The sequence below is a fragment of the Ictalurus punctatus genome, chromosome 10 (genome assembly GCF_001660625.3).
Source record: "Ictalurus punctatus breed USDA103 chromosome 10, Coco_2.0, whole genome shotgun sequence".
Taxonomy (NCBI): domain Eukaryota; kingdom Metazoa; phylum Chordata; class Actinopteri; order Siluriformes; family Ictaluridae; genus Ictalurus; species Ictalurus punctatus.
This window is the reverse complement of record NC_030425.2, coordinates 16,324,775-16,349,024: the sequence shown is the minus strand read 5'-3', so window position 1 is coordinate 16,349,024 and position 24,250 is coordinate 16,324,775. Positions and strand designations below refer to the sequence as shown.

At 37.4% G+C, this 24,250-nt stretch overlaps 1 protein-coding gene and 1 long non-coding RNA gene across 2 annotated transcripts in view; one reads left to right on the top strand and one right to left on the bottom strand.

Moving 5' to 3' along the window:
* gpc5b (glypican 5b) overlaps window positions 1-24,250 on the bottom strand; it is a 62,320-nt gene that overhangs the window by 31,975 nt on the left and 6,095 nt on the right. Inside the window, exons 3-7 of the mRNA XM_017477310.3 lie at window positions 19,586-20,289; window positions 16,556-16,743; window positions 15,872-15,931; window positions 15,579-15,701; window positions 893-1,013 (exon numbers count right to left, since the gene is read on the bottom strand). Coding sequence (XP_017332799.1) covers window positions 893-1,013; window positions 15,579-15,701; window positions 15,872-15,931; window positions 16,556-16,743; window positions 19,586-20,289 — 1,196 coding nt within the window. The remainder of the gene's footprint in view (window positions 1-892; window positions 1,014-15,578; window positions 15,702-15,871; window positions 15,932-16,555; window positions 16,744-19,585; window positions 20,290-24,250) is intronic.
* On the top strand, window positions 17,570-19,589 carry LOC108270520 (uncharacterized). The gene is made up of 3 exons (XR_001813699.3): window positions 17,570-17,742; window positions 17,973-18,083; window positions 18,570-19,589. It is a non-coding gene; the product is annotated as an uncharacterized LOC108270520 (long non-coding RNA).

Here is a 24,250-nt window from a genome sequence, read left to right as displayed (position 1 = left end):
TGACCAGGTCACAATTTGGGGAACAAGCAAGAAAAACAAAAACATGTAGGACAATTTATTGGTGAGAAAAAGAGTCTTGTTAGTGAACAAATATAATATTTACATCTTGAATCAAAAATATTTCTTATTTTCCCAATAGTTTTAATCCCCATCAAGTCGTCACTATGATCATCAATGCACCATTTTTTCTTCTTCTACTGTACAATAAATTCCTAAAAACATAGATTTTGCGATACATGGTAAAAGAGCCATGTACATTTATTTACTGTGCATATTGGTTGTATTTCCAAATTTGCACTCTCATTTCAGTTTTCTCATTTCGTATGTCAACATTCCATCTTTGCAATGTAACTAAAAAATAACTTTTCATCTGAATGTGATGTGACATCCCACTTTACCTGTGTCTGCATATAGATAAGTTACACAAGCAGCTCAATTTCTTGTGATTTTCTACCTCCAAAGCTATAGCTAAGGCAAAAAGGATAACTTTTCATCACTAAAGTTACACCAGTCATTATTTCATCTGCATTACTGATAATAATATATCTAATCTAGGGGAAAAGCTAGGTTAGGTAGTAAGCCGATACTAGCAAGACTGGTAACAGCATTCTTATGGTTAGGATTGTTATGGGTTTATTTTTATTAGCACAAAATCAAGTGTGTATTTTTTAATATATAACATCTGGCAAAAATGCTGGAAGTTCTGGAAGTGTTTAATGATCAGATTTGCATATTTAGTGCTTGGCATATAGTTTTCAATAGTTTTGTTTTTTATTCTGTTATGAGTGTAATGAACATGTGGCTTTGTTTTAGGCCGTGGTACTGGTGGGTGTTGTGATATGTTCTTGACCGCCATCTGACAATGAAATATGTGTACAAAATGAGTTTTCACCTGATTAAATCTCTCCAGTGTCTCTTTGGCCTCGGTTAAAACTGGGTCCACACCTCTGACCTTAATCTCAGGATTGTGTTTTTGGGCCTGGAGGCCATTCCCCACCACAGAGCCTGTGTAACTGAAGAAGAGAAAGAAAGAATGAAGAAAGGGTGATTATTGGACAATTTTCACTAATATCACACTCTTTATTCAAGAATTTTGCGATAGAGATACTGTAGTATTATGTAATATAACCTAACTAACACATGATTTAAAATTATGTACTTAATTCAGTCATGTGGAGGAAATAAAATGACTTCAATTTCCAAGACAGGCTATAGAAATGGAAAGCCATTTCAAGCCATTTCTGTTGTTTCATGCACTTTTTCTATGTGAGGATTAAAACACTTGGGGATTTGCTGTTATAGAAACAACAATCAATTACAAGTTGCTGTGATCAAGCAGAGTTACTGTGACCTCCCCAAAAACAGCACGTCTTGAAGTGTTTTATTTCTTATACCACAGTGATTTATCAACAATTGCAATAACTTTTTAATTAAAGAATAATACATAATCCTTTTTATCCATTTATAGTAATGTTGTGGACTGACCACAAAACAAGTGGTAAACGAGTGGTAACAGCTTCACCAGCCTCTCTTTTTACCTCTTGATTGAATTTTAAAAAATCAACAACAAAAAAAAACCTTATGTTACAGAATAATTGCAAAGCATAAACTCCTCTGTCCTGAAAATATTGCCATGTCTAAATACTTACAGTTACAGCTTTAGCTTAACCAGAGCTCTGACACTAGAGACTCAAATATTCCAAAAATTCTAAATATACATCACCCAAAAAACTTCAACATATCAATGATTACACGTGTTTATTAACATCTATAAGTTATCACTCCAGAAATGATGTGATATAGTAATGTTATAGAAAATTAATCAACACCTTCTGACCAATCAGAATCAAGAATTGAACAGTGCTATGGTATAAATAACTATTATTATCCTATAGTATCTTTATATTGCCTAGCATAATTGAGAACAGATGAAAATAGAGAATATGACAATTAAAGGCAAATTAGTGTGATAACATCCTCTTCATTATGTCTTTTCAGCAGTAAACAAACTAGCTGTTTAAGCTCCAGCCCATCTGATCTCTGGTTGGGAATCAATGCAGTTCAGTCTGCAATTTCAGTGACATCAATGATTAATGATGACATTAATAGCTCGCTCACCATGACGCCTGAAGGCAAAACAGAGCTGCAAATCTAACTATTGACCTTGTGGCCTGTTCTTGGAGATCGAGTGAGGGAAGGCAAGTGGAATATGTTTGACACGGGTAATAAGACTCATATGAGCTGCTGGACTAAATCGTTACTCAGTAATGTGAAAAGAGAAGAGCAGCAACTCATTAGGCAAGGCCCCGTGGCATAGCTCTCTAATGACAGCTCTGAATTGACTTAGGCCGGTGAATTAAGGGATGAGACTGACGTGTGGACACAACTCCAGAGTACCAAATGCTTCTCTCATTACTTTCGATAACTTCCCTAGACACTATTCGGTTAAGATTCAGTCACCTTCTCATAAGTCCTATTATCTGTGTCAGGCATCATAATAACACAGTGATATCACAGTGAAATGGGCTTGTCAAAAACAATGGTGCAACTGCAGTCAGATGGGAAGCAGGCCACTTACTGTTGAGCTGAATACCAGCAAAACAAATAAGGTCATTGTTGATGTAAGGAGGCATAAATGGAATAACACACCAAGAATCTTGACTAATTCATGTTTATTGACATTGCAGAAGTCTGAGATACAACCTGGTCATAGATTTCCCAATGTGTCATAGTCATCTCTTTGACAGCATAATGTCAGGCTACTTCGGAAAACCAGGCCTAGTACTTAAGTCTTTACTGCAACACTTCACATTTAATTTTGTCTGAGGAAGTAGAGTCTAAGCAAAAACATACTGAGATATAGTAAGATATTGCAGAAGTTGAAGTGCAGAGTTAAAGCTCAGGACAGGAAGGAGTGCCTCTAAAACCATTCCCTATTTTCCAAACAGTGCCATCCATTATGGATAAAATTTTCTTGTATATTTCCCTACATATTAAACTTACTGCACTCCATATTATTATTATAACATAGATCATGGGTCATCGCCTGGCACATCTTGGTCTGGATGTAGCATTCAGAGGATCAAACCAAGCACTCAAAATTACTGTAACAAATTGGATCAACATAAGAAATGGCTGTAGTTCAGCGTGTCCAACTGAATGATCAAAGCTTCTGTAGCAGATCCTCTGTTGCAGCCAATCACACGCATTTATGTAAATTATTTAGCTGAAGGCAGCTCTTTGAAAAAGGATAGTGTATAAACTGATTCATAGATTTTTTTTTTATTTCATGTACCCTCTCTGCTCTGGCTCATGGTTAGTGAAGTGTGGCTTGTTAAAAAATAGTCGACAACAAAAACAGAATGTTTAAAGATGATTGCACCTCTTCCGTGAACACCTAATGAACCCCTAAACAAAAAACTAAAAAAAAACCTTACTCTTGCACTTACACCTCTACTCTGCACACTTTGCTTCTTCTGGAACTCAATTAATGCATCTTGTACGGTAGCACCACTTGTATTGTTCTCTGTTTGATATATCGCTTTGCTTGTATTTTCTCATTTGTAAGTTGCTTTGGGTAAAAGTGTCTGCTAAATCAATAAATGTAAAATGTAAATGTAAATGCATAGTGAAATATATGTATATTCTTGGCTTCAAGTTCAGAACAGATGTTTTGGGGTTTTTTATTTTATTTTATTACAGTTTACTTATTGGCAGAAAAAAAGGGTGGGAAATAAATAATTAAATACCCACATATTTGTATTTAACAACTTATATATACATCTACTGTCAGATTCTAGTAGTACTTTAAGTAAAGAAGTTACTATAAGCCAAGATTCATCATTCAAGAAGATCATATAAGACAGTTTTAATATTATATATAACACAAATACATGTCTGGTGGTCTGGCAAAACCCATCAGATGTCACTGTGGTTGAATACCAGCCAGATAAAGGGGGAAAAATCAGGTTTTGTACCAAATTGGGTAACATACTTTGACACCTTTAAGAAACAATAAACATATTACACCAAAATCACATGGAAAAGTTTTTTTTATCGTTTTAATCTTGCCTAGGTTATCTTCCTGCAAAGATCGTGTTGGTGAAGGAGACAGTTTAAAAAATGCAGCAGTAAAAACAGTCTATCTGTCTAAAGACGTCTAAAACCTTTAATAACCTGTTGTATACTTATGTGGTGTATTGAAACAGTTATTATCCTAATCAACATTTCTCAGTTCACTTCTACCTATGTCTTGTTTCGATTTAAACGTATTTAAATTGAACCCATTTCTTGAAAATAAACCAAAAACAGTGTTCTAAAACATTACTTTTTAAGGTTATTTGCAGTATATTACCTAACTACTGGAAAATATGTAGACTGGCCATTTCAACAAGCACATTTACCATATAGGTCACTGCGTAGGTGTATAATTACTGACTGTACAGACCACTATAAGACCACTGCTTACCAGAGATTATGTGATGGATCTTTCTCAGCACAGCAGTTCTGTGCTTTTAAATACCTCTGTTACTGCTGAGTTGAGAAACAGAAATATCCAGCCCACAGCAGTCCTGTGGTCCAAAACTTACCATTGATTAATGGTTAGAGGATGACTAACAAATCATGCATGGAAAAACATGAGCTACAGTCTGTATCAGCACACCCTCAAGGGTCATTCAAGGTCTTCTTTCACTTAAAAGCCCATGGGAAATGCTATATTTAAAAAATAAATTGTTTCATCAGAGAGTGAATTAAGTTGTGTAAAGTCTTTCATAAAAAAGACTAGTCTCATTAATTTGCTTTGGATCTGAATTTATGACTCCAGATGGAGACATTATTTTGCTAATTGCCCTTTAATTCTTTAAAGCTTTAATGCACCAAGCCAGCAGACTTTTCCCCCTGCTAATGGAATGACTGCTTTAGTCTCATAAGGCCTTTTTAGATGATTGTTTATTATACCAGACTCTTTTAAAGGCAGATGCCTGCTGTATGCCCCAGCCATTGTTCTAGTAAAGTCATCCTTTCAAATGTTTTGCAACTTCAGAAATACTAAACATGAAACTCAGCTTGAATTTAGCAACAAAATGCATGCTAAGACTTCGCAATGGCATGTTGACACAACAACATAGAAGTAAAAAAGAAATCAGAACTAAACACAGAACAGGTGAACACAATCTGGCAACAAACAAATGATAGGACCCTGTCATTACATACTAGAACAGAAACCAAAATAAACAGGAGCACATGGCATTTGTTGCCATGCAAACCAGTACACTGAGGGGAACTGTGATAATTACCAATTGGCCAGAACTATAGAAATAATCAGAAATTAATGTAATTTCAACGTTATAATATTTTACTTTTTGTACAATAACATGTATAGATCAAAACATAAGATGCAATATGATTTAATATAAGTATATGCTAGCAAACACATGGTCTCAACACATCATCACATTTATATTTCTTATAGAGGAAAAACAAAGAAGTTAGTTAGACTCTACGTCCTTACATGTGATGAGATGTGCCTCAGTTAGCCATAGAAGTGTGTGTGGCTGGGGTGGGGGGGGGGGGGGGGGGGGGGGTGGGGGGCAGGGGGTTGGGGGCGGGACATAGCAGTTGTGCAGCCACGATACTTCATCAACAGAGACATTATCAAGAGAGAATAAAGGCTATGGTTGGAGAAAGTTGCTCCTCCCAGGGGTCCTCACTTATTTTCCATTGTCTGTATTGAGGCATATAATTAGCTTGTCATACTTTGGAGTTAAATTCCATGAAATGTCACTTTTTAGCTTAGTTAATTGGACTACTGGGAAGTATAACATCGAACTGGGCAGCACAATGGAGGACATGTTCTACATTAACAAACTGGTAGCTCAAAATCTTTATTTTACAGAAAATAACGACACCTCTCTCACTCAGAGATTTGACAAACAGCAATGATGTAAAGTCAAGAAGGAAGGAAGAAGGAAATTGCTAAAATTGCTCCCAGTGTCACGAGACGCACATTTAAACAGAGAGATAATAATAAAGAGTGGACCCGGCGGTTCCTTCAATTCATTTAAAATTACTCAGATACTACAGATGTTCCAAGTAATATAAATGACAGCTGAGTGACTTCAGCCATAGCTTCAGTCAGCCTCCTTCTTCGTACTTGGCTCATTATGAATGCACCAACACCCTCTCGCCTCATTACACATGCACCAACACCTGTTTCCAATTAATTATCCCATGGCAAGCTGAGTATAAATAACACACTCCATTCTTGCATACTAAAACCTGCGCTCATGTTTGTCTCCAACACCTATAGTCCTCGGGAACCTCCTGCCTTGCACCCTGGTGACCATTTATTCCTGAAGGGTTCTTTGGGTAGATAAGGTTTCTCCTTTCCTAAAAAATCCTACATTTTAAATGATACCCTCTCAGATAAGAGAGCCCTCTATTTGAGGTTCTACAGAGAACCTTTAAGGGTTCCCCAGAATGATAAACCAAAAACCCTTATGGGGTTCTAGATTTAACCAGATTTTAAACACAGATTTGCATTTTTATTTGCCTGAGAGAATGGCCAGCGTTCAGATGCTCCTTGATGATGCTTCATCTGTGCAAGACGTTACTACCAAGAGCGTGTATATTACATAAAGACATTGCACTGTGACTACCACTATATTGAAAACAACAAATAAAGGCTATTAAAAGGCTATTGTAGGCTATTAAGTTTTTGATACAGCCTGACATGAAGTGTAGTTCTATTACCATGCCAAAGTTTATTATTTTCTTATAACAACATGTAATGAAGTGTTTTATTCCTCTTATACCAGAGAAGTTTGTAATCGATTATAATAATTTATTAATTAATTAATGACGTCATTCATTTTACTTTTTATTATTTCTTTGAAGTTAATAATACAAAAAAAAAAAAAAAACAGCTTGTCATGTCAATGAGAAGTTCATTCATAGACACCTTCACAGTTTGGTGTCCATCACTTGGTTTGTTTACTCTCTAGCTTCAACTCTGCTTGTGTTTAATGAGAGACAGTTTTATTTCTTTTAGGGAAGCAAAGTATTTACTGGATATATTTTTTAATTTTTTTTGGGATCCACTAGTGACAGACCGATGGGTACCAAAGAAGATTGTGTCAGGAGTCCAGTGTGGAAATAAGGGAACTTAAAAATGCTTGGTTTCAAACCTTTTAATCAGTCTTTTTTAAACACATTTCTTATGACTGTGAGTCAGTTGGTTAGAGTCAGAATTAACTCAGAGACCCACCTTCTAGTTATAGGAAAGGTCAGATCATATCATCTTTGGTCAACCGAACCTCAAGAGTATATAAATCTTTTCTTTCTGGTATTACCTTCTCAAACACATATATTTTATTAAAAATCAGTATGTATCCAATGTGCAAATGGAATATGTCTGTATCTTTTTGTTTCTTGCTATGTTTTGGTGTGGTGTTTATTTGGCTGCTGAGCAGAGAACCATGCACAGCAGGGTCTGTCATCCATGGGGTAATGTGAAAAGGTCAGACAGGTTAAGGGTTTCATTAAGCATGCAGAGTGGATGTTAAATACTCCTGCTGGTGAATAATAAACAAAGGTCAAGGATGGATTTAATTGTCAACTCTGTTTGCAGTTGGATTATTTTAATCCTTTGGAGATGCTGCGAGTCCACATTCTGTAAAACAAGAAAAATATTTGATATTTGCTAGGGTGCTGTCTATTTCAAATAATTGATGAATGAATAATGACTTCACTATTTTTTTTGTAGCTTGAATTAGCCAAAATGTACAGATATCAAAGGCTGAACATGGAGACGGCACATAGGAGGCTATAATCAACACATTCATCAGCTCTATTTAGTGTCACCAATCTGAATGAATAACACTATATCGCTAATGATAAGTAATTATGCTATCCCTATTTCACACACTACACTATCTTTAGGATACAGATTATACCTGTTCAGTTGTGTATCCCAAAGTATTTACAATTAAACATTAGGATATCAAGGGCACACAGTGGCTTAGTGGTCAGTACATTCACCTCACACCTTCAGGGTTGGGGGTTTGATTCCCACAACTACTCTGTGTGTGGAGTTTGCATGTTCTCCCCATGCTTCGGGGGTTTCCTCTGGGTACTCTGGTTTCCTCCCCCAGTCCAAAGACACGCATGGTAGGCTGATTGGCATGTCCAAAGTGTCCGTAGTTTATGAATGGGTGTGTGAGTGTGCATGTGACTGTGCCCTATGATGGATTGGCACCCCGTCCAGTGTCTTCAACTTTTCTTTTATTCTAATACTGTTACTAATACTCGATGAATAAAAAGGATTACTGATGAATGATATTTGGTGTTGCTCATGTAATGAGTCCAACTGATTTATGACCTAATAAAATAGCACTCCATGCACGATCCATCAGTCAACATGTGAGTCCAAGGTGCAAAGACAGGGATTTCTCTTAACAGCTAGAAAAGGTAGGACTTTTGCTCACATTTTGCTTCACATCTTATAAATAATTTAAGGCTACACAATGTATTCCTTAATAGTTATTGCAACATTAGGCTCTAAAAATGCTGGAATGGGGCTGCTGAGTGATGCAGTAGTTTAATTGTCAAGAAATCACAATTCCAAATGTTGATGATGCAATGCCTGTCTGTGGCCTAGAGTCTGAAAGCATAAGTGGTCCTGATCTTTGGGTGAGAAGGACAGCATTTCCTTTCAGAACAGTAAATCTTTAAGCTCATGTACAGTTGGGGAAAGAAGTATTGGATGTGTCAACATTTTTTTTCAGTAAATATATTTCCAATGAGGCTATTCACATGAAATTTTCACCAGACATCAGTATTAACTCAAGAAATCCAGAAATATAAAGAATTCACAACATTAAAGTCCATAAATAAAGTTATGTGTAATTAAGTGGAATGACACAGGAAAAAAATATTGAACACGCCAACTGAAATTTGTTTAATACATAGTGGAGAAGCCTTTGTTTGGCAGCTTCAAGACGCTTCCTGTATGAAGAAATTAATCGGCTGCAATATTTAGGGGTGATTTTGGCCCATTCTTTTAAACACATTGTCTTTCAATCTTGTTCAATTGGATTCAAGTCAGGTGACAGGTGTTAGAATGTCCCAGTCAGTCACCTGACTTGAATCCAATTGAACAAGTTACTTAGAATATTCCTGCAAGAGCGTTCATCTGCCCTATGATGCCCTTCTCATGAGTCAGAGGAAGCAGATGATCCTCTTTACCCACCAAGATAGGTCTCACCAAGGTGAGACCTATCTAGTGGACAGGAATTAGCTGTGGCTAAATTGGGGGGAAATTGCGGGAAATTCGATCAGCTGTGCTCTTTGGATGGGAGAGATGACATTACTATCTCCCCTGTCAATCACTAACCAATCATGTGTATCTCTGAGCTCTTGTATGCAAAAGAGGACAATTAGTGCATTCCTCTGAGTGTTCAGCTGCCCTGTTACCTATTAAGTGCAGCATTTCAAAAGGATTGAAGCACGTGTTATACTTCACCCTCCCAGATTGGTAGCATGTGGCTTGTGAGTGGGAATTGGCTAAAATGTCTGAATTCCAAGGCCTCATCATAGATTGCAGCTTCACAAGGCATCGGTGTCATTTGAACCATGCCTGCTCTCTGGAGCTCTCAGACACTCCTGAGTGCAGACGATTCTCGTTTTGGTAATGGCACAGGCGGGCGCACCATGATCATGTGATCTCTCTCTTTCTCTCTCTCTCTCTCTCTCTCTCTCTCTCTCTCTCTCTCTCTGCCACGCAACTCTATATCTGAAGCATGAAAAAAGCCTTGGGAAGTAGTGCATTTTAAATAAAAGATCAAGATAATATTAGTGCAAAGAATAATAGCAAAAGATTCAGGGGATTGATGGAAAACTTCAGGGGCTTAAGCCCCCCAAAATCCCTTCTCAATTCTGTTTGGTCAGAAGACGATAAATTTTCTAGCAGGTCTGGCAGCAGTTCCAGCTACACATCACAGGTTTATACTAATGCGCTTGTTCTAATGCATTATTGTTCCTATAGTAACAACATACACAGGGACTTGTACAGTGGACACTTCACATGAATGGATTATAAAAAAAACACGTGTAATTGTTAATATGGTGAAGATTTCTGTAAGGAGATTTATTACAGAAATGTTTATTTAACATTTATGGAAAGAGCCTCCAATTGTCTGTGCTTTGTAACAGTCAGAGGTTAAACTGTAACTTTTTTCTGAAATGAAAGGATGTTGCACTCTGTGGTTTCTTGGTAACATTACAAATTGATGTTTTTGTCTTATTAATTACAAGAGAAAGAAAAAAGAGAGGATGTGAGGGAATGAACAACAGTTTATATCTGCTATAACGTAAGTGATAACAAGAATAACCTTTTTTTATGGTGTTCCACAACATTAAATGTTACAGGGTGTCCCAAAAGTCTCCATACATAGGGGATTATGTCAGTGGATGTTCATGGACAATATATATAATATATAGGAATATATATAATGTAAGAGGAATAAAACACACAATACTCTTTACACACAATATATGACATATTGTATATTGTAGGAGTGAGATATCCTAAAATATGACATGGGACAGATGTTTCAATGTACTCCAAAAGAGTTAAAATTGGTACCAAAGCTGCAGTCGGACATTTCTCACAGCCATTAGTGGCTCACTGAGGGCACTCAGTGTTGGGGGGAAAATGACTAAAATGAAACCTACCATAAAAAATGCCTAGAAAAATATTTACTCAGCTATAGACCAAAGAGACTGAACTTCCCTTTAAGCTAATGGTAACTTTTTCCCATGGAAAAAAAACAGACCTACACACACGCACACACATGCTCTCTCTCTCTCTCTCTTTTTGCGGGGAGCATGGCTGCAATTAAATTTATCCGCTCAATTTGATTAACTCCTCTGTTTGTTTAGAAGGTTAGGGAGCAAAGGCACTTAATGAGTGCATAATATCCGTTTTTTCATCTGATGTTCCACAGGTCTAACATTGTCCACTCTGGTCTGATATTTTAGTTGCAGACACAAATGCATGCAAATTCATCTATTTGACCTTTTAAAACTTTTTCCATGCTTTTCTTGAGCCAAGATGGCAGCAGAGCCTCACATCTTTTTGTACATTTATGGCTCAAACTACAACCTGGTCTTTAGTGATATCACATAGACTTACTGATGTAGTTTATGACACAGTGTGACTTCCTGTCCTCTATAAACATGAACAAAGCTTCATCATGTATATGAACAGTGAAATGTCATGGGGTGGCCATCTTGGAAAGTGGAAAGTATTTTTTCCTTGCAATCTGATATCATTCTCATCCATTTCCTGCATTCATGTCATATGGGAAAAAACACTGATGGCAACCTCCAAGAAGGAATACCAAGTCAGAATTTTATGAGCTTTCTGACAGCCCTGATGAAACAAGTTCCTGTATATGCAGTCATTCCCTCACCAGCCTCTCTTTTTTTCTCTCTTGAATTTAGTAAGACAAAAACAAATGCAGATTGTCATGTTAACATTAAACTGCAAAGCCCTCTGTCCTGAAGTCTCTCACATGTCATAAAACCTAAAGTATCTCTGACTGTGACGAAGTGCTGACACTGGAGACTCCTTCCCTAAATGTTAAACAAACATCTGCTTAGAGAAAACTTCACAATATCAAAAATGATGTGTCTTAGAATGGGTGCATAAATGTAAACCTTGAAGTTGACAATACTATCAGAGCTGCTGTTATAGAAAATTCTATATTCCTTCTGACCAATCAGAATCAAGAATTCAACAGTGCTGTGTAAAATGTGAATTCTTCAGTAATTACAGTAAAACTAATAGGAAGGTTGGGTAGTTCTGAGAGTGAGAAATGTCTGCAACACATAATCTAAAAGAGATGTAAAGTAATGTATTTAAGAGCAGCAAAGAGGAAACAGATAAATAGGAAATGGATAAATGTATGGGAGATGACAAGACAAGATTTTTCAGCAGGGAGGCAAGTGGAAAGTGTGAGTCATGTTGGCTACTGAGGGGAGGAGATTATTATATTGTTATTATATGGGGTGGTTGAGGTTGAGTCAACTGGTCAAGAGCAAGAGTGTCAGAGAGAGAGAAAAGCTGTCTCACCAAAAGCAGCCAAATGTAGGCCAACTGGACTGACCACAAATGGCGTTTGCCTAAAGTGTTGCCGTGTATCCATGGCAACTATTCACTTCCAGCAACCTCGGAGCAACCACAAAGTTCCAGATAAGATGTGATTAAATGTTCTGCTGACATTTCCTTCGCTTACTGTAACATCCCACAAAACATACCACTATACACATTAAGGCAAGATGAGAACCGCTGCTTCGGCTAAATATTTTAGTGAAAATAACCCTGCCCTGATCCATTTGTATCCAAGATGTGTTTTATGATGTGTAATACTCTATAGTTACCTAAATTGAGCTGATGCACTACAAATACATCTGTACGTCTGAAAAACTGCAATTACACTGTCTGCACCTTTCACTTCTGGGCTGCTGCCACTGCCAAATAATATGACAAGTGAAATGTATACTGGTGTATTCTTCTTCTTCTTCTTCTGTTTTCTTTTTTCTTTATTTTCTCCTCAAATGTCTTCTCCTTTGTTTCTTTGTTTTTCTTTATCATCTTCTTTGTGTTCCTTTTCCTCTTTTTCTTCTTCTTCTTCTTCTTTGTTGTTGTTGAAATTGGACTTATACCATATCAATTTCAGTAAAAGCATGTATTGTTCATATAGATTTATTGTGTTGTGTGTTTATGATGTTAGAATGTTGCATACTATGTTCTACAAACAACAACTAGTGTTAAAAAAAATTAAGCATCATGTAGACAGTCTGCAATCAGGTTAACAGAATATATTTTACCTCCCAGAACATGAGTGTTTGCCTGTGGTGCACAATGAACCCAGAAGGGGGTGGTGTTGGATATTTATTGGCTCTTTAGTGTCAATCTATGGACTCCACAAGTCCATTTCATTTGATCAAAGGTAACTGTAAATACGTTACAGTTTAAAATGTTAAAAATAAATAAATAAATAAATAAATAAAAAAATCCCAGATTTTCAGTGTTCTCAGAATTTTGGACCCCACGGTATATACATAAACCACCAAAGAAAGAAAAATGGTCCATTACTGTCCATATGCCTGGATTTTGTCATAAACACAAAAAACACCGCAAACAACCAAGTCACAGATTTTTTCACAAGGGGGGGGGGGGGGGGGGGGGGGTAACCAATATAGGTTATTTGCTAACACATGCAATGGGCAGATTTTCTGATGAGAATGTAAACAAGTATATGCATCATTCTTTGCATGGCTGGGAAGATGCTAAATATATCTGAAATATTATTATGCAAGTACCGTATGCTTCTGTGTTTTTGTGACTTGTGGGAAAATTGACTTCTCACTAAATCAGTAATATATTAGCACAAAATGTTAACACATGACAACCTAATTTAACACACTAAATTTACCAAATGAAAGAGTTTGCATAAAATTTGCATTAATAAATATGGGTAACACAATGTTTCATTTAAAAATAGTTGTTGTGTCTTCAAAAACATCATAAAGACATTTAAATATGGAACTCAATATGGAAAATGCACAGCACTGCACAAAAAACAAAAACACTTGGAATGAACAATTATGCCAAATAAATGCAAACAAGAATGCCAGTACATCTCTCATGTTTGTTCTCCTCTGTTTCCTGGACTATATTGTACTTGTGCCACCAGGGGGCTCTGATATGAATGGTGCCAGTCCCCCATTAGGGCCAGTGAGAGCACAATAGAGGGATTTCTGCGGGGGCACGAGTAAGGGGTCTGAATCCATGAGGGCCAAAACCGGGAGCCAGACGAGCCAAGCTTGGTCTTTTCACCCTTTTACTTACTAAAACAAGAGGCATGTTGGAGAGTACCGCTGTGCAGGACGTCAGTGTCAATGCTGTCTTCATCACCCTCAGAACCTAAAGAGGCCAGCCAAGGAAGTTTTACAAGTTTTCCTGGGGTAACTAGCAGCACGCAGGACCATACAGTGGACAAATGCCAAGTATAGAGATTGTGTGTGTCCAACATGGCTGAAAGAGTTTGGCTGTGTGCTGAGACAGAAATAGTACCTATATTCAAATGTTTGTTTAGTTTGTGTGTGTTTTCCAGGAAATCTCATTTGTGTAACAATGACATTCCAGCACTTTTTGAATGAGGCTTCTGTCCCAAAGAGGTCCAGGCAAAAGTTCCCAAAAGCCATGGCAACTGCTGGCCCCCAAAGCCTCAATGTTGTCCACGTTCTGTATTATGATCTTCGCAACTACATTTATTAGTCTTCTGAGAAAAAATTAATACTAATTATAACAACCTGGATTTGAGATCATAATTGCCTTGAAATCAAGCCTAATGAAATGAAATGTGACGTTAAATTAATACTATAGTTTTAAATATATTCGTATTATCACTGTAATAGCGCTAACTAATTATCTGGATGCTACTTGGTATCAAGTGTAATAAGTAAGGACATGATAGGGGGTGATGTTATAGGAAAATAATCAAAGACAAGGTGGTAAGTTCAAGTTAATTATTTTCCTATAACACCACATGTACAGGGGTATATGATTTTTTAAAATTCATTTTATACCACAACAATGTACTAATGATTGCAAATAAAATTTTTAAAGAATGGCACATCATGCTTTTTACAAATTAGTTCCTGTTATTACTTATATTATAGCAGCTGTAAACAGTCGTTCCCTCACCATTGTTACGCTACGGCCAGCAGAGGGCACTGTGGCTCGGCTCCTGACGAGTCACATGACATTGTTTTGGTTCGCTCGCTTCCTGCTGAACATTTATTGAAGTGACTTTCATTTGCCACAGGTGTTTATGTTTGGTATTTAAATGCCTTGGTTACTGAGCACGTCGCTCAGTATTATTAGTTGTATTATTTGTGTCGGTCGTTTACATGCCTCGAATGATCTCATTGTACACCACGTTCCTCGTTTGCCGGCGAAGACCGTGTTTACTTTGGTTTTGAGTTTAGCGTTTAATAAAGACTTTGATCTGCATCCGCCTCCAGTCTACGATACGTTACAACCAGCCTCTCTTTTTCTCTCTTGAAGTTAATAGGACAAAAGAATCGCAGCTTGTCATGTTATCGAGAAACAACAAAGCGCAAAACTCCTGTCCTGAAGACTTTCCAGGAATAGCTTCACCTCAGATTGTAACGCTGACACTGGATTCTCCTTTCATGTTAAATAAACATCACCTCAGAGAAAACTTAACCATTTCATTGATTACACCCAGTGTATAATCCAATTACGTGGAGTGTCCGCCACACAAGTCCCTGTGTAAGTTGTTACTATTGAACAACAGCATATTAGAATAAGCACATTAATATAAACCTGTGATTTTCCTTTTAGCCAGAAATACTATCGGAGCTGCTGTTGAAAATTAATCAAGACCTTCTGACTAACCAACAATGCTGTGGTACAGAAGTATCAAATAAAATTATAATAAAAAAGCCATGACAAGTTGGAATTAAGGGACCACACATCATACCTCTCCACCACGTCCTCCCCGTTCCAGCAGGTGTATTCATCTAGCACCATCTCACTGTCACATAGCACCTCTGGCAACATGGAGAAGAAGGACTTGTACCTCTGAATGTGACTCATAAACTCCCTGAGAAGGTGATGTACTTCATTACAACATGGACAGCAGGAATGGAATTATGTAAGACAAAATAATTTAATATATAAAATATAATTAACTGTTATAATGTATGGTCATATGCTTTTCTTTGAAGACACATTCTGGTAAATGTACTGTCAAATAAAGAGCTTGACACTTACTTGGAGATCTTCTTCAGACTTCTGGGCTTGTCATGTTTGGAAGGTTTTAGAGGCAAGGATCTACAAATGGTAAAGAGGTCAGAATGTGAGCAATAAATTTCACACAGCAAGAGGGAATATAAGTCAGGGGTGTCAAACTCTTGTGGTTGCGGGCAACATTAGTTAAAATCTCACTATAAACAGGCTGCACCAATACATCCAATAACTGTTGAAGTTAGCCTCTGAATGGGAATTTTACAAGCTTTCTTACAGTCCTGATTTCTCTAACCAAACAAGAAAGTGATGCAATTGCCAACATAAAGATACCATGCATACAAGAAGATAAAGTCCAAACATAGGAATTTTAGTTTCTATTTCGACTTATAATGAATTACATTTGATTTGCAACACCCACTTCAGCTCTGATGAGATGTGCTCACATATTTACCATGAACACAGCTATATGCTAAAGCTAGCTAAAAATGTACAAAATAGTAGTGAATGCTAGACATCTGGTTTGCAAGGCTACATAAATATGATTTGTTGGAATGTACAATTTATACAAAGTTGTGGAGGTACCTGATAAACTGACTACTTAGTGTATACAGAGCTACGTCACAATCGTTTGAAATATGTCAAAGTAAAGGCTAGAAGTCAGATGAATAGATGTTTTATAATGGCATGTAAGCAAAGTCAGCTTCTCACCTTTTCCTCAGTGTAACATGGCTGTCTCGGTGATCATCAGAATTGTTCTGTACTGTAGGGCTCAAGGATGGGATGGAGGAGACTGACTCTACAGTCGAACTCTGTTCTAAGACTGCAGGACTCTGGTGTGTTGGACCTTCTTGAGTGGACGAGGCAGACTCGGTGAGAGGACCACACACCTTTTCCACCTGAGAGTCAGAGACATGAACAGTTCATTAAGCATCAACTGCTGTTTAGTAATATCAATGTCACATCCTCACACAGTCCCTTTTCCACTTTCCAATACTAGTTCCTCAGGTCTTCTTTGGTTAATTTAGTTAGTTTTGGTTAATTATTTCTTGAAGAACCTTCTGGAAGATAGAAAGGGTTCTACAAAATCTTACAGGGTTCACGTTGACTAGACACAATTTACAGAGCCCATGACAGCAAAGTGTTTAAAGTAAAGAAAATAAAACTTTGGGGGTATGCTAATATAGGAAAATAATCCATGGCAGAGTGGTGTAATACATCCCAACACGAATTGGAGTTACTGTTACCACCCCAAAGAATTGTTTTATTCCTCTTGTACCACAGCAACTTGCCATTGATTAAATATTTTTATTAATTATGTTGTGGGGTAGCATATAATGATAAAAAATAAAACTTTTTACCTGAAAACATAAAAATAACTTGCTTTTATCAGTGAAAACCACTTACATTTTACTTTTTATTTCTTTTACAAATATACAAGTACATTTAAAAATAGCACCTTTTTTACTTTCACTTGAGTACATACTTCTACTTTTAATTGAGTAATATTTTGAAACATTATCTGTATTTACACTTATGTATAATTTCTCAGTACATTTTACCCCCCCTGACCTAAGTCCATGAGTGTAGCACATGTGAGTGTGTGTGTGCATTGCTCATACTCAGATGGGTCATATTCCTCCTGAGTGCTTTATTTATTTGAGGATTACCTAAACTCCCACACACCCTTCGCTACGGCCCCTCGCTTGTCTTACTGCATTTTGGGAAGGGGTTTTTCCAGCCAGCTGAAGTTGCCTTTGTCCACAGGTGGATTTGCATGCAGGACAGAGAAGCGAGGCAAAGCAGACAACACCCAAACAACTCGCACTGCACCAATACCCAGGCTCAAGATCACGCCTGATATATTCCACACTTAGACACAGCATTTTCTCTGCCTGGTACTGGTAGATATAAAGCCAGATTCACTTTATACCATCATACATCTTTTAGTTACTATCATATATGCAGTTCTTATAAATTATACCATACTTTTTCCTGGTTTGATGCCAGATCTTTGTTATTTTCTTAGCCTAAAGCATGCCTATAATGTAGAATGCATCAAGAAGTTAAATATAATTTTAAACAAGTGACCCAAATATAAATTAATTAAATGTAATTCTCTATCCAGGGAACACTGGACATGAGGCAGGAATACACCATGGATGGGATGCAAGTCCATTGTAAACGCTATACACACAGTTGGGAGTAGCCAATCCACCTGCTGGCATGTTCTTAGGAGGTAGGAGGAAACTCATTGAATGTAATCACAATCATACAGTAAATACTGGTTTAAGCTTTACTATTTTTATGGCAAACAATATAATTTTTAGTTTAGGAATGTTTTACAGAAAGTTTTTGATTTAATCATATAAATGTTTTAGATTAAAAGCAAGCTCAGCACAACATAACCTCCTTCCAGATATAGACATAAAAACAACTGTGTAGTAGTATCATGGTAAGCTAGTAATTTTAGCAAATTAAAATGAGAGTGAGTTTGCTATTTCCATATCTTTCAGAAGAAAAACTTTCAAAAGCTCTTCTGTGTTGTAGAAGCTAGTAAGCAGTTGTGGTATAAATCACTGAGAAGTTGATGAGTTGCCTTGTTGATATTGACAAATCATACAAATTTCTTTTAAAAGGACATATAAAACCTCATCCCTGTATACTGCAGCCAACATACAGTGACCTCATTCTTCCTCTTGCCCCTTCCCACAATGCAATCCAGACTTTGGGTAACGTGAACTCAAAGTTATCCCAGCTACGCAGCATCAGTGAGCGAGCAAAACCCAATCCAGAAAGCCTGGAGGGAGGCGTGAATGCACAGCACACAGGGACTTTCAGTTAGAGGGAGCCGAGAGGGCCAAAGGGTCTGAGGGGGTATCGGTAATAATATCTTTCATTCTGATGGGCAGGTCTGCATTCCATTCAGGCGAGCTTGTGAGTATGAGCCTCAAACTTAATCCACCTTCACACACACATACACGCATGCAGCTGTCAGCACCAGCGTAGCTGCTCAAAGCCAGGATTTTACACACTGCTAATCCTTTCACAAATATAGATATGCAATATAGCAAATATATCAAGTGGTGCTGCTCGATATTGGCAAAAATTATATATGATAATCATGATTATTTTAGTTGGTCCACAGTCATATTAACATATCAATATTATACTTTAAATGCTAAATATAACCTCAGTAATACTCAAATTAAGTAAATAAATAAAATTGCCTAATGTAGTATGCAACTATATGCATGGTTAAATAAATGAATGGGAGCTTGTTATTTAATGTATAAATAAAAAATAATGAGTCAATAAAAAAATAATATCTAATATTAACTAAGCATACCGATTTTTAAATGTCAAAAGTGATAATCATGATTAAAATATTAGTAATTGTGCAGCCATGCAACTAGCTATCTATCCATCTTACTATCTGTCTAGTCATTTGTCAACCATCTATCTATTGTCATTTCTGCCCATCCATCCAACCACCTATCCATCCATCTACATAGCTGTCTACCCATCTGTCTACATGGCCATCCATTTGTTCATCCATACAGTCATCTGTTGATCTCATTGTCTATCCATACATCTATTTGTCTGTCTATCCATCTGCCTATCCATCCATCCATCCATCCATCTACCGATCTATCTTGTTCTCTATTAACCCATATCTCTAATTGACTAATGAAAATATGTACAGCAGGACACACAGAAAGTAGAATTAGTGTGACTCACAATGGCGCTGAGATGTGGTCCATTCAGCTGGGCACTCAGAATGGCATCGTTGATCCTCTCACGAATACCGAGAAGAGTTAGCTCCAGCTCATGCCCTCCAGCCAGTGCTGCACTTGTGCCCTCCAGAAGAGCTATGTAGCGGCTCCATGGCCCTTGCAGCTCTGACAGTCCTGCCAGGCAACCCCTCATCACATTCAGGCAGAGCCCCTGGCATGGCCGGATCAGTGTGAGCCCCTTGCAATGTGAGCAGAACTGCATCCTTACTATTGCCTTTCCACAATCTTTTGCCATGCCTGCTGATTCTGAGGCGTTCAGGACATCAACGCCCACCGTTAGCGCCTGCATGAGTGATCGACCGACCCCTAATACCCGTGCCAGACCATGTCCCAGTGCCTGCGGGTGAGGGCCGAATGGGTTGAGGTCTTGCCTTGTGGCACGGAGGCATTCTGCACCCTCTGCTGACCAGATGGAGGATGCCAGCCCTGGGTTCACCAGGTGTCGATAGACCAGTGGGAATAGCTCATCAAAAAAGTGGCGCACAGACCGGACGACAGAGACGTCATCGTTGCCACGCAGGTAGAGGGCGAGGTCAGAGAACAGGGTGGAGACTAAAGGACGGGACTCAGCGGCGATTGGTTCGTAGGCAAGGTCGAGGAGTGAGAGAGTGTGGTTGAGTGTGAAAGACAGCAGGGAATGGAAGGTGTCTGAGAGAGAGGTGGAGAGAATACTGTCAGCACTGTAAACATGATACACAATAAAATAATGTAAGATAATACAGTTTAGTGTTTTTTTCCTTCTGTAACAAATCTGCTTTAAACAGGGGGGTTGGTAATCTACACTACATAGCCAAAAGTATGTGGGCACCTGACCATCACACTCATATGTGGGTCTTCCCCAAACTGTTGCCACAAAGTTGGAAGCACACATTTGTCTAGAATGTCTTTGTATGCTGTAGCTTTAAGATTTCCCTTCACTGGAATTAAAGGGTCTAGTGCAAACCCATTCCAGCAAGGTCCATAAAGATATGGTTAGCCAATGTTGGTGTGGAGGAAACGTGGCCTGCATAGAGCCCTGACCTCAACCCCACTGAACACCTTCAGGATGAACTGGAATGCCTACTGTGCACCAAGAATCCTCACCCAACATCAGTGCCCAACCTCATTTGTGGCTGCATGGACAGAAATTCCCACAGCCATATTCCAAGATGTATTGGAAAGCCATCCCAAAAGAGTGGTGGCTGTTATAACAAATCTATCTATCACTGTGTATTCTATCTATCCATCAATCCAACTTTCATCTATTTATCCGTCCATGTGTATCCATGTGTCTGTCTATGTATTTGTGTATCCTCTGTATCTGTGTGTCCTGTATGTGTACCCATTCCTCCATCCATCTGAATCATCTGTCCATCCATCATTTATGTTTGTCCTTGTGTTTATTCATCTATGAATCCATCTTGTCCAATCCATTTGACCTGTTTTTCTATCCATCTGTCTATCCCATCTGTCAGTTCATACATTCATCCTTCTATATTCATCCAATCATCCCTCCTTCCATCTGTCTATCCATTTGACTTGTCTGTCTTTTCATATACTTATGCAATATATGCAATAAATATTTATGCATATATTTATATATTTATCCATAGGTATCCACATTTATCTTGTATGAATGTACCATCCATCCATCCTTGCATTATTCTATCCATCCAATCATCTGTAAATCCACCTGTCTCTCTATCCATTTGTTTGTATGTTTGTCCTTCCATCCACCTGTCTGTCCTGACTTTAAGTCCATCCATCCATCCATCCATCTAGCCACCCATTATTCCATCCATCAGTCCATCCAATCTACTGTCCATCTGTCTTTTCAACATATACCCATCGATATTATGCATCTGTATATGCTATCTGCATGTCTGTTCATCCATCCATCCATCAATCCAGATGGATATATAAATGGATAGAGAAATGTACAGATAAACAGTAATGCCATCTATCCATCCATCTATCATAATCCTGTATGTACATTCATACATCCATCAGTCTATCCATATATTCATTCATCATTCCATCCATCCAGCCATTGATGAAAGGTTGTTTGGTGCCAAATAGTTCCAAAATAGCCAAAAATGTTGTGATCTCCATCTCCTGTGATATTACACATCTCTTTCCTTTATGTCTAATCCTATTTTCCACTTGCTTAATTATACATGTCAGACGTTAATCCATACACGTTTTTAGGGTGGCTGTTTTTGGGCTAAAGTTCTGACAGGAGGAATTTGATTATGTTTTACACAACCATTTTTAGCTGTCAGTGGACATTGTCTGAGTTGACTCTGGAGGCTCTTTAAAGCTGAGAGTAAATCCGCATGTTTTGCTTTTTCTCTTTTATCACTGACTCCATGCAATATATACTGATTCCACCACCAGATGTTGGAGCACTTCAAAACCAATCATTTCAGTGAAATAATTCTAGATTGTTTCCATGTGAGCAATGTGCACTGTTGGCACACATGAATTATCGAATCAATAAAATTAATGTTCTCTGCTATAAATGGCATAAACAAAGGGTGCAGTTTTGAAAGAAACCATAATAGGGTGAATAAGTTGAAATGTCATCATCTGCTATTCCTGTTATTCCTAAGAGTGACCATGGTAAGATTATGAGATTATTAACCTTTAAACTTTTCTTGCTTATAATATATATTTCGTGGCTCTGTTGCATGTGAAAAACTGTACAAAACTGTACAAACCATACAAAAGTCATTAAAGATTGCTCACATTGTAAAGCTTATACTAGGAGATTGATACATAAAAGCTCTCGCATTGCTACTTTACTTTTGCAAGGCTACAAACTCTGAACACCATACATATTGATTTTGGAAAAACTGTTTACATTTAATTTTTTGCCCAACCGCTCCTTAGGCTAGATACTATAGGAATACATTTAAAAAAATATGTTTATTTCACTGTGAAGACCATCTTAACAGAAGGGCTTTTACAGAAAGGTTTGTTGGAATATCATTTCTGTTCATTCTCTTATGAGCTGTTAAAAATCTAACATAAATCCAACAATAATCAACCTTTTAAGGAAATTCTTCTTTAATATTCCTTTATTTAGTAATAGTAAGGAACATGTCCAATTTCGTGAATACAGGTCTCATGTTTTGGTTCTGAATGAGTGTGTGTGGGGGGAAAAAAGATCAATACTCATAAACAGACTTCAAAAATGTCTGAGTTAGAATACTGTTAGTCTGTTAGACAAATGGATGAATAGACAACAGGATGGATAGACAGGTACTGTAGCTGGAAGGACAAATGGGTAGATGGATAGAAAAATTGTGAAATTGAAGAAATTGAGGAATTAAATTATTTATTAATTTTGACTAAATTACTAATTAACTAGTAGATATTTATTTCTAGAAGTACATGAACCTGCTGGCAAACTAACTAACACAGTGATTTGTTTATGACAGTCAGTTGTTTCTTCTATGTTGGGAGGTGTATTGTCTGGACATTATTATGAAGTCCAGACAAATAAAGAGATCAGAATTTATTTAGACATATCATATTACAATCTGTTACACATTTAATACACAATATTTACATTGAATAAAAAATATTGCTGCTGCCATTGCATTCCATATATAAGGAGACTGAGGACAGTATTACTGTGTGCATCTTTCTCTGAAAATGCAATCCCAGAAATGCTGACTGAAGCAAACTATTTGTCTGATACAATATCACAATATTATTGTGAACCATGATTTTTATAACCAAAAAATAGGAATAAGAAGAACATGATTATCGTGTTGTGAAAACTGACATCATACATGAAAACACATGGAGATATTTGAGATGAGGATATTTTGACATGCCGGGACTTTGTCATAGTGGCATGTAGGATGAGGTCAGAATGTCACACAGGTCACAGAAGCTAAACAAGAGGTAAGCTGATTAACCTCTGACACGTAAGGACACTAGGAAATGAAGTTAAAACTCATTTAATGTGCTGGTAATCAGGTCATGTCCAGTCATTGGAATATATGTATTTGTCAGGCAACATCTCAAGTTGTACTTGGTCCAAGATTTAATTTAGACCAGTCAGTAGGTAGCATACAGTATTTTTTATTTTTAGTGCCTATTGGGTTGCTGAGGATAGATGTGGCTTGCTAAATGGTGCGAGAATAAAATGGTATGTGGCAGAAGGGATACTGCATATTGAAGTAGAATCGTTTCAACACCAAGACTTCGGATAAAACTCAAACTTTTCCACACTTTTTTGTGCAGTTTGGGGGAATCACAGACAAAAATAGCGGCAAAAATTTTAGAGGGATATTTTGGATTTTAAAATGACCAGTGGGGGTTATTCTGTAGCGATTCAATACCATGAGGTAACTGGTTATTTCCATTTAGATCTGCACTTTATTGTTCAGTTGGAAACATTATTACTCTGCAAACATTTACCAAATTGTCAAATTCATAGTGTAAAGTCTATGAATACAGCACATGGTGTGTGATTTGAGATGCATCCATTCTTAGTATAATCTAGTGGTGGGACTCTTTAGGCCCCCTATGACTATGACTAGTCAATTTTGATTCTAGGTGTCATGATGAGATTATAAAATGATTCTCAATGCATCTTGTTTGATCACAGGTTTTG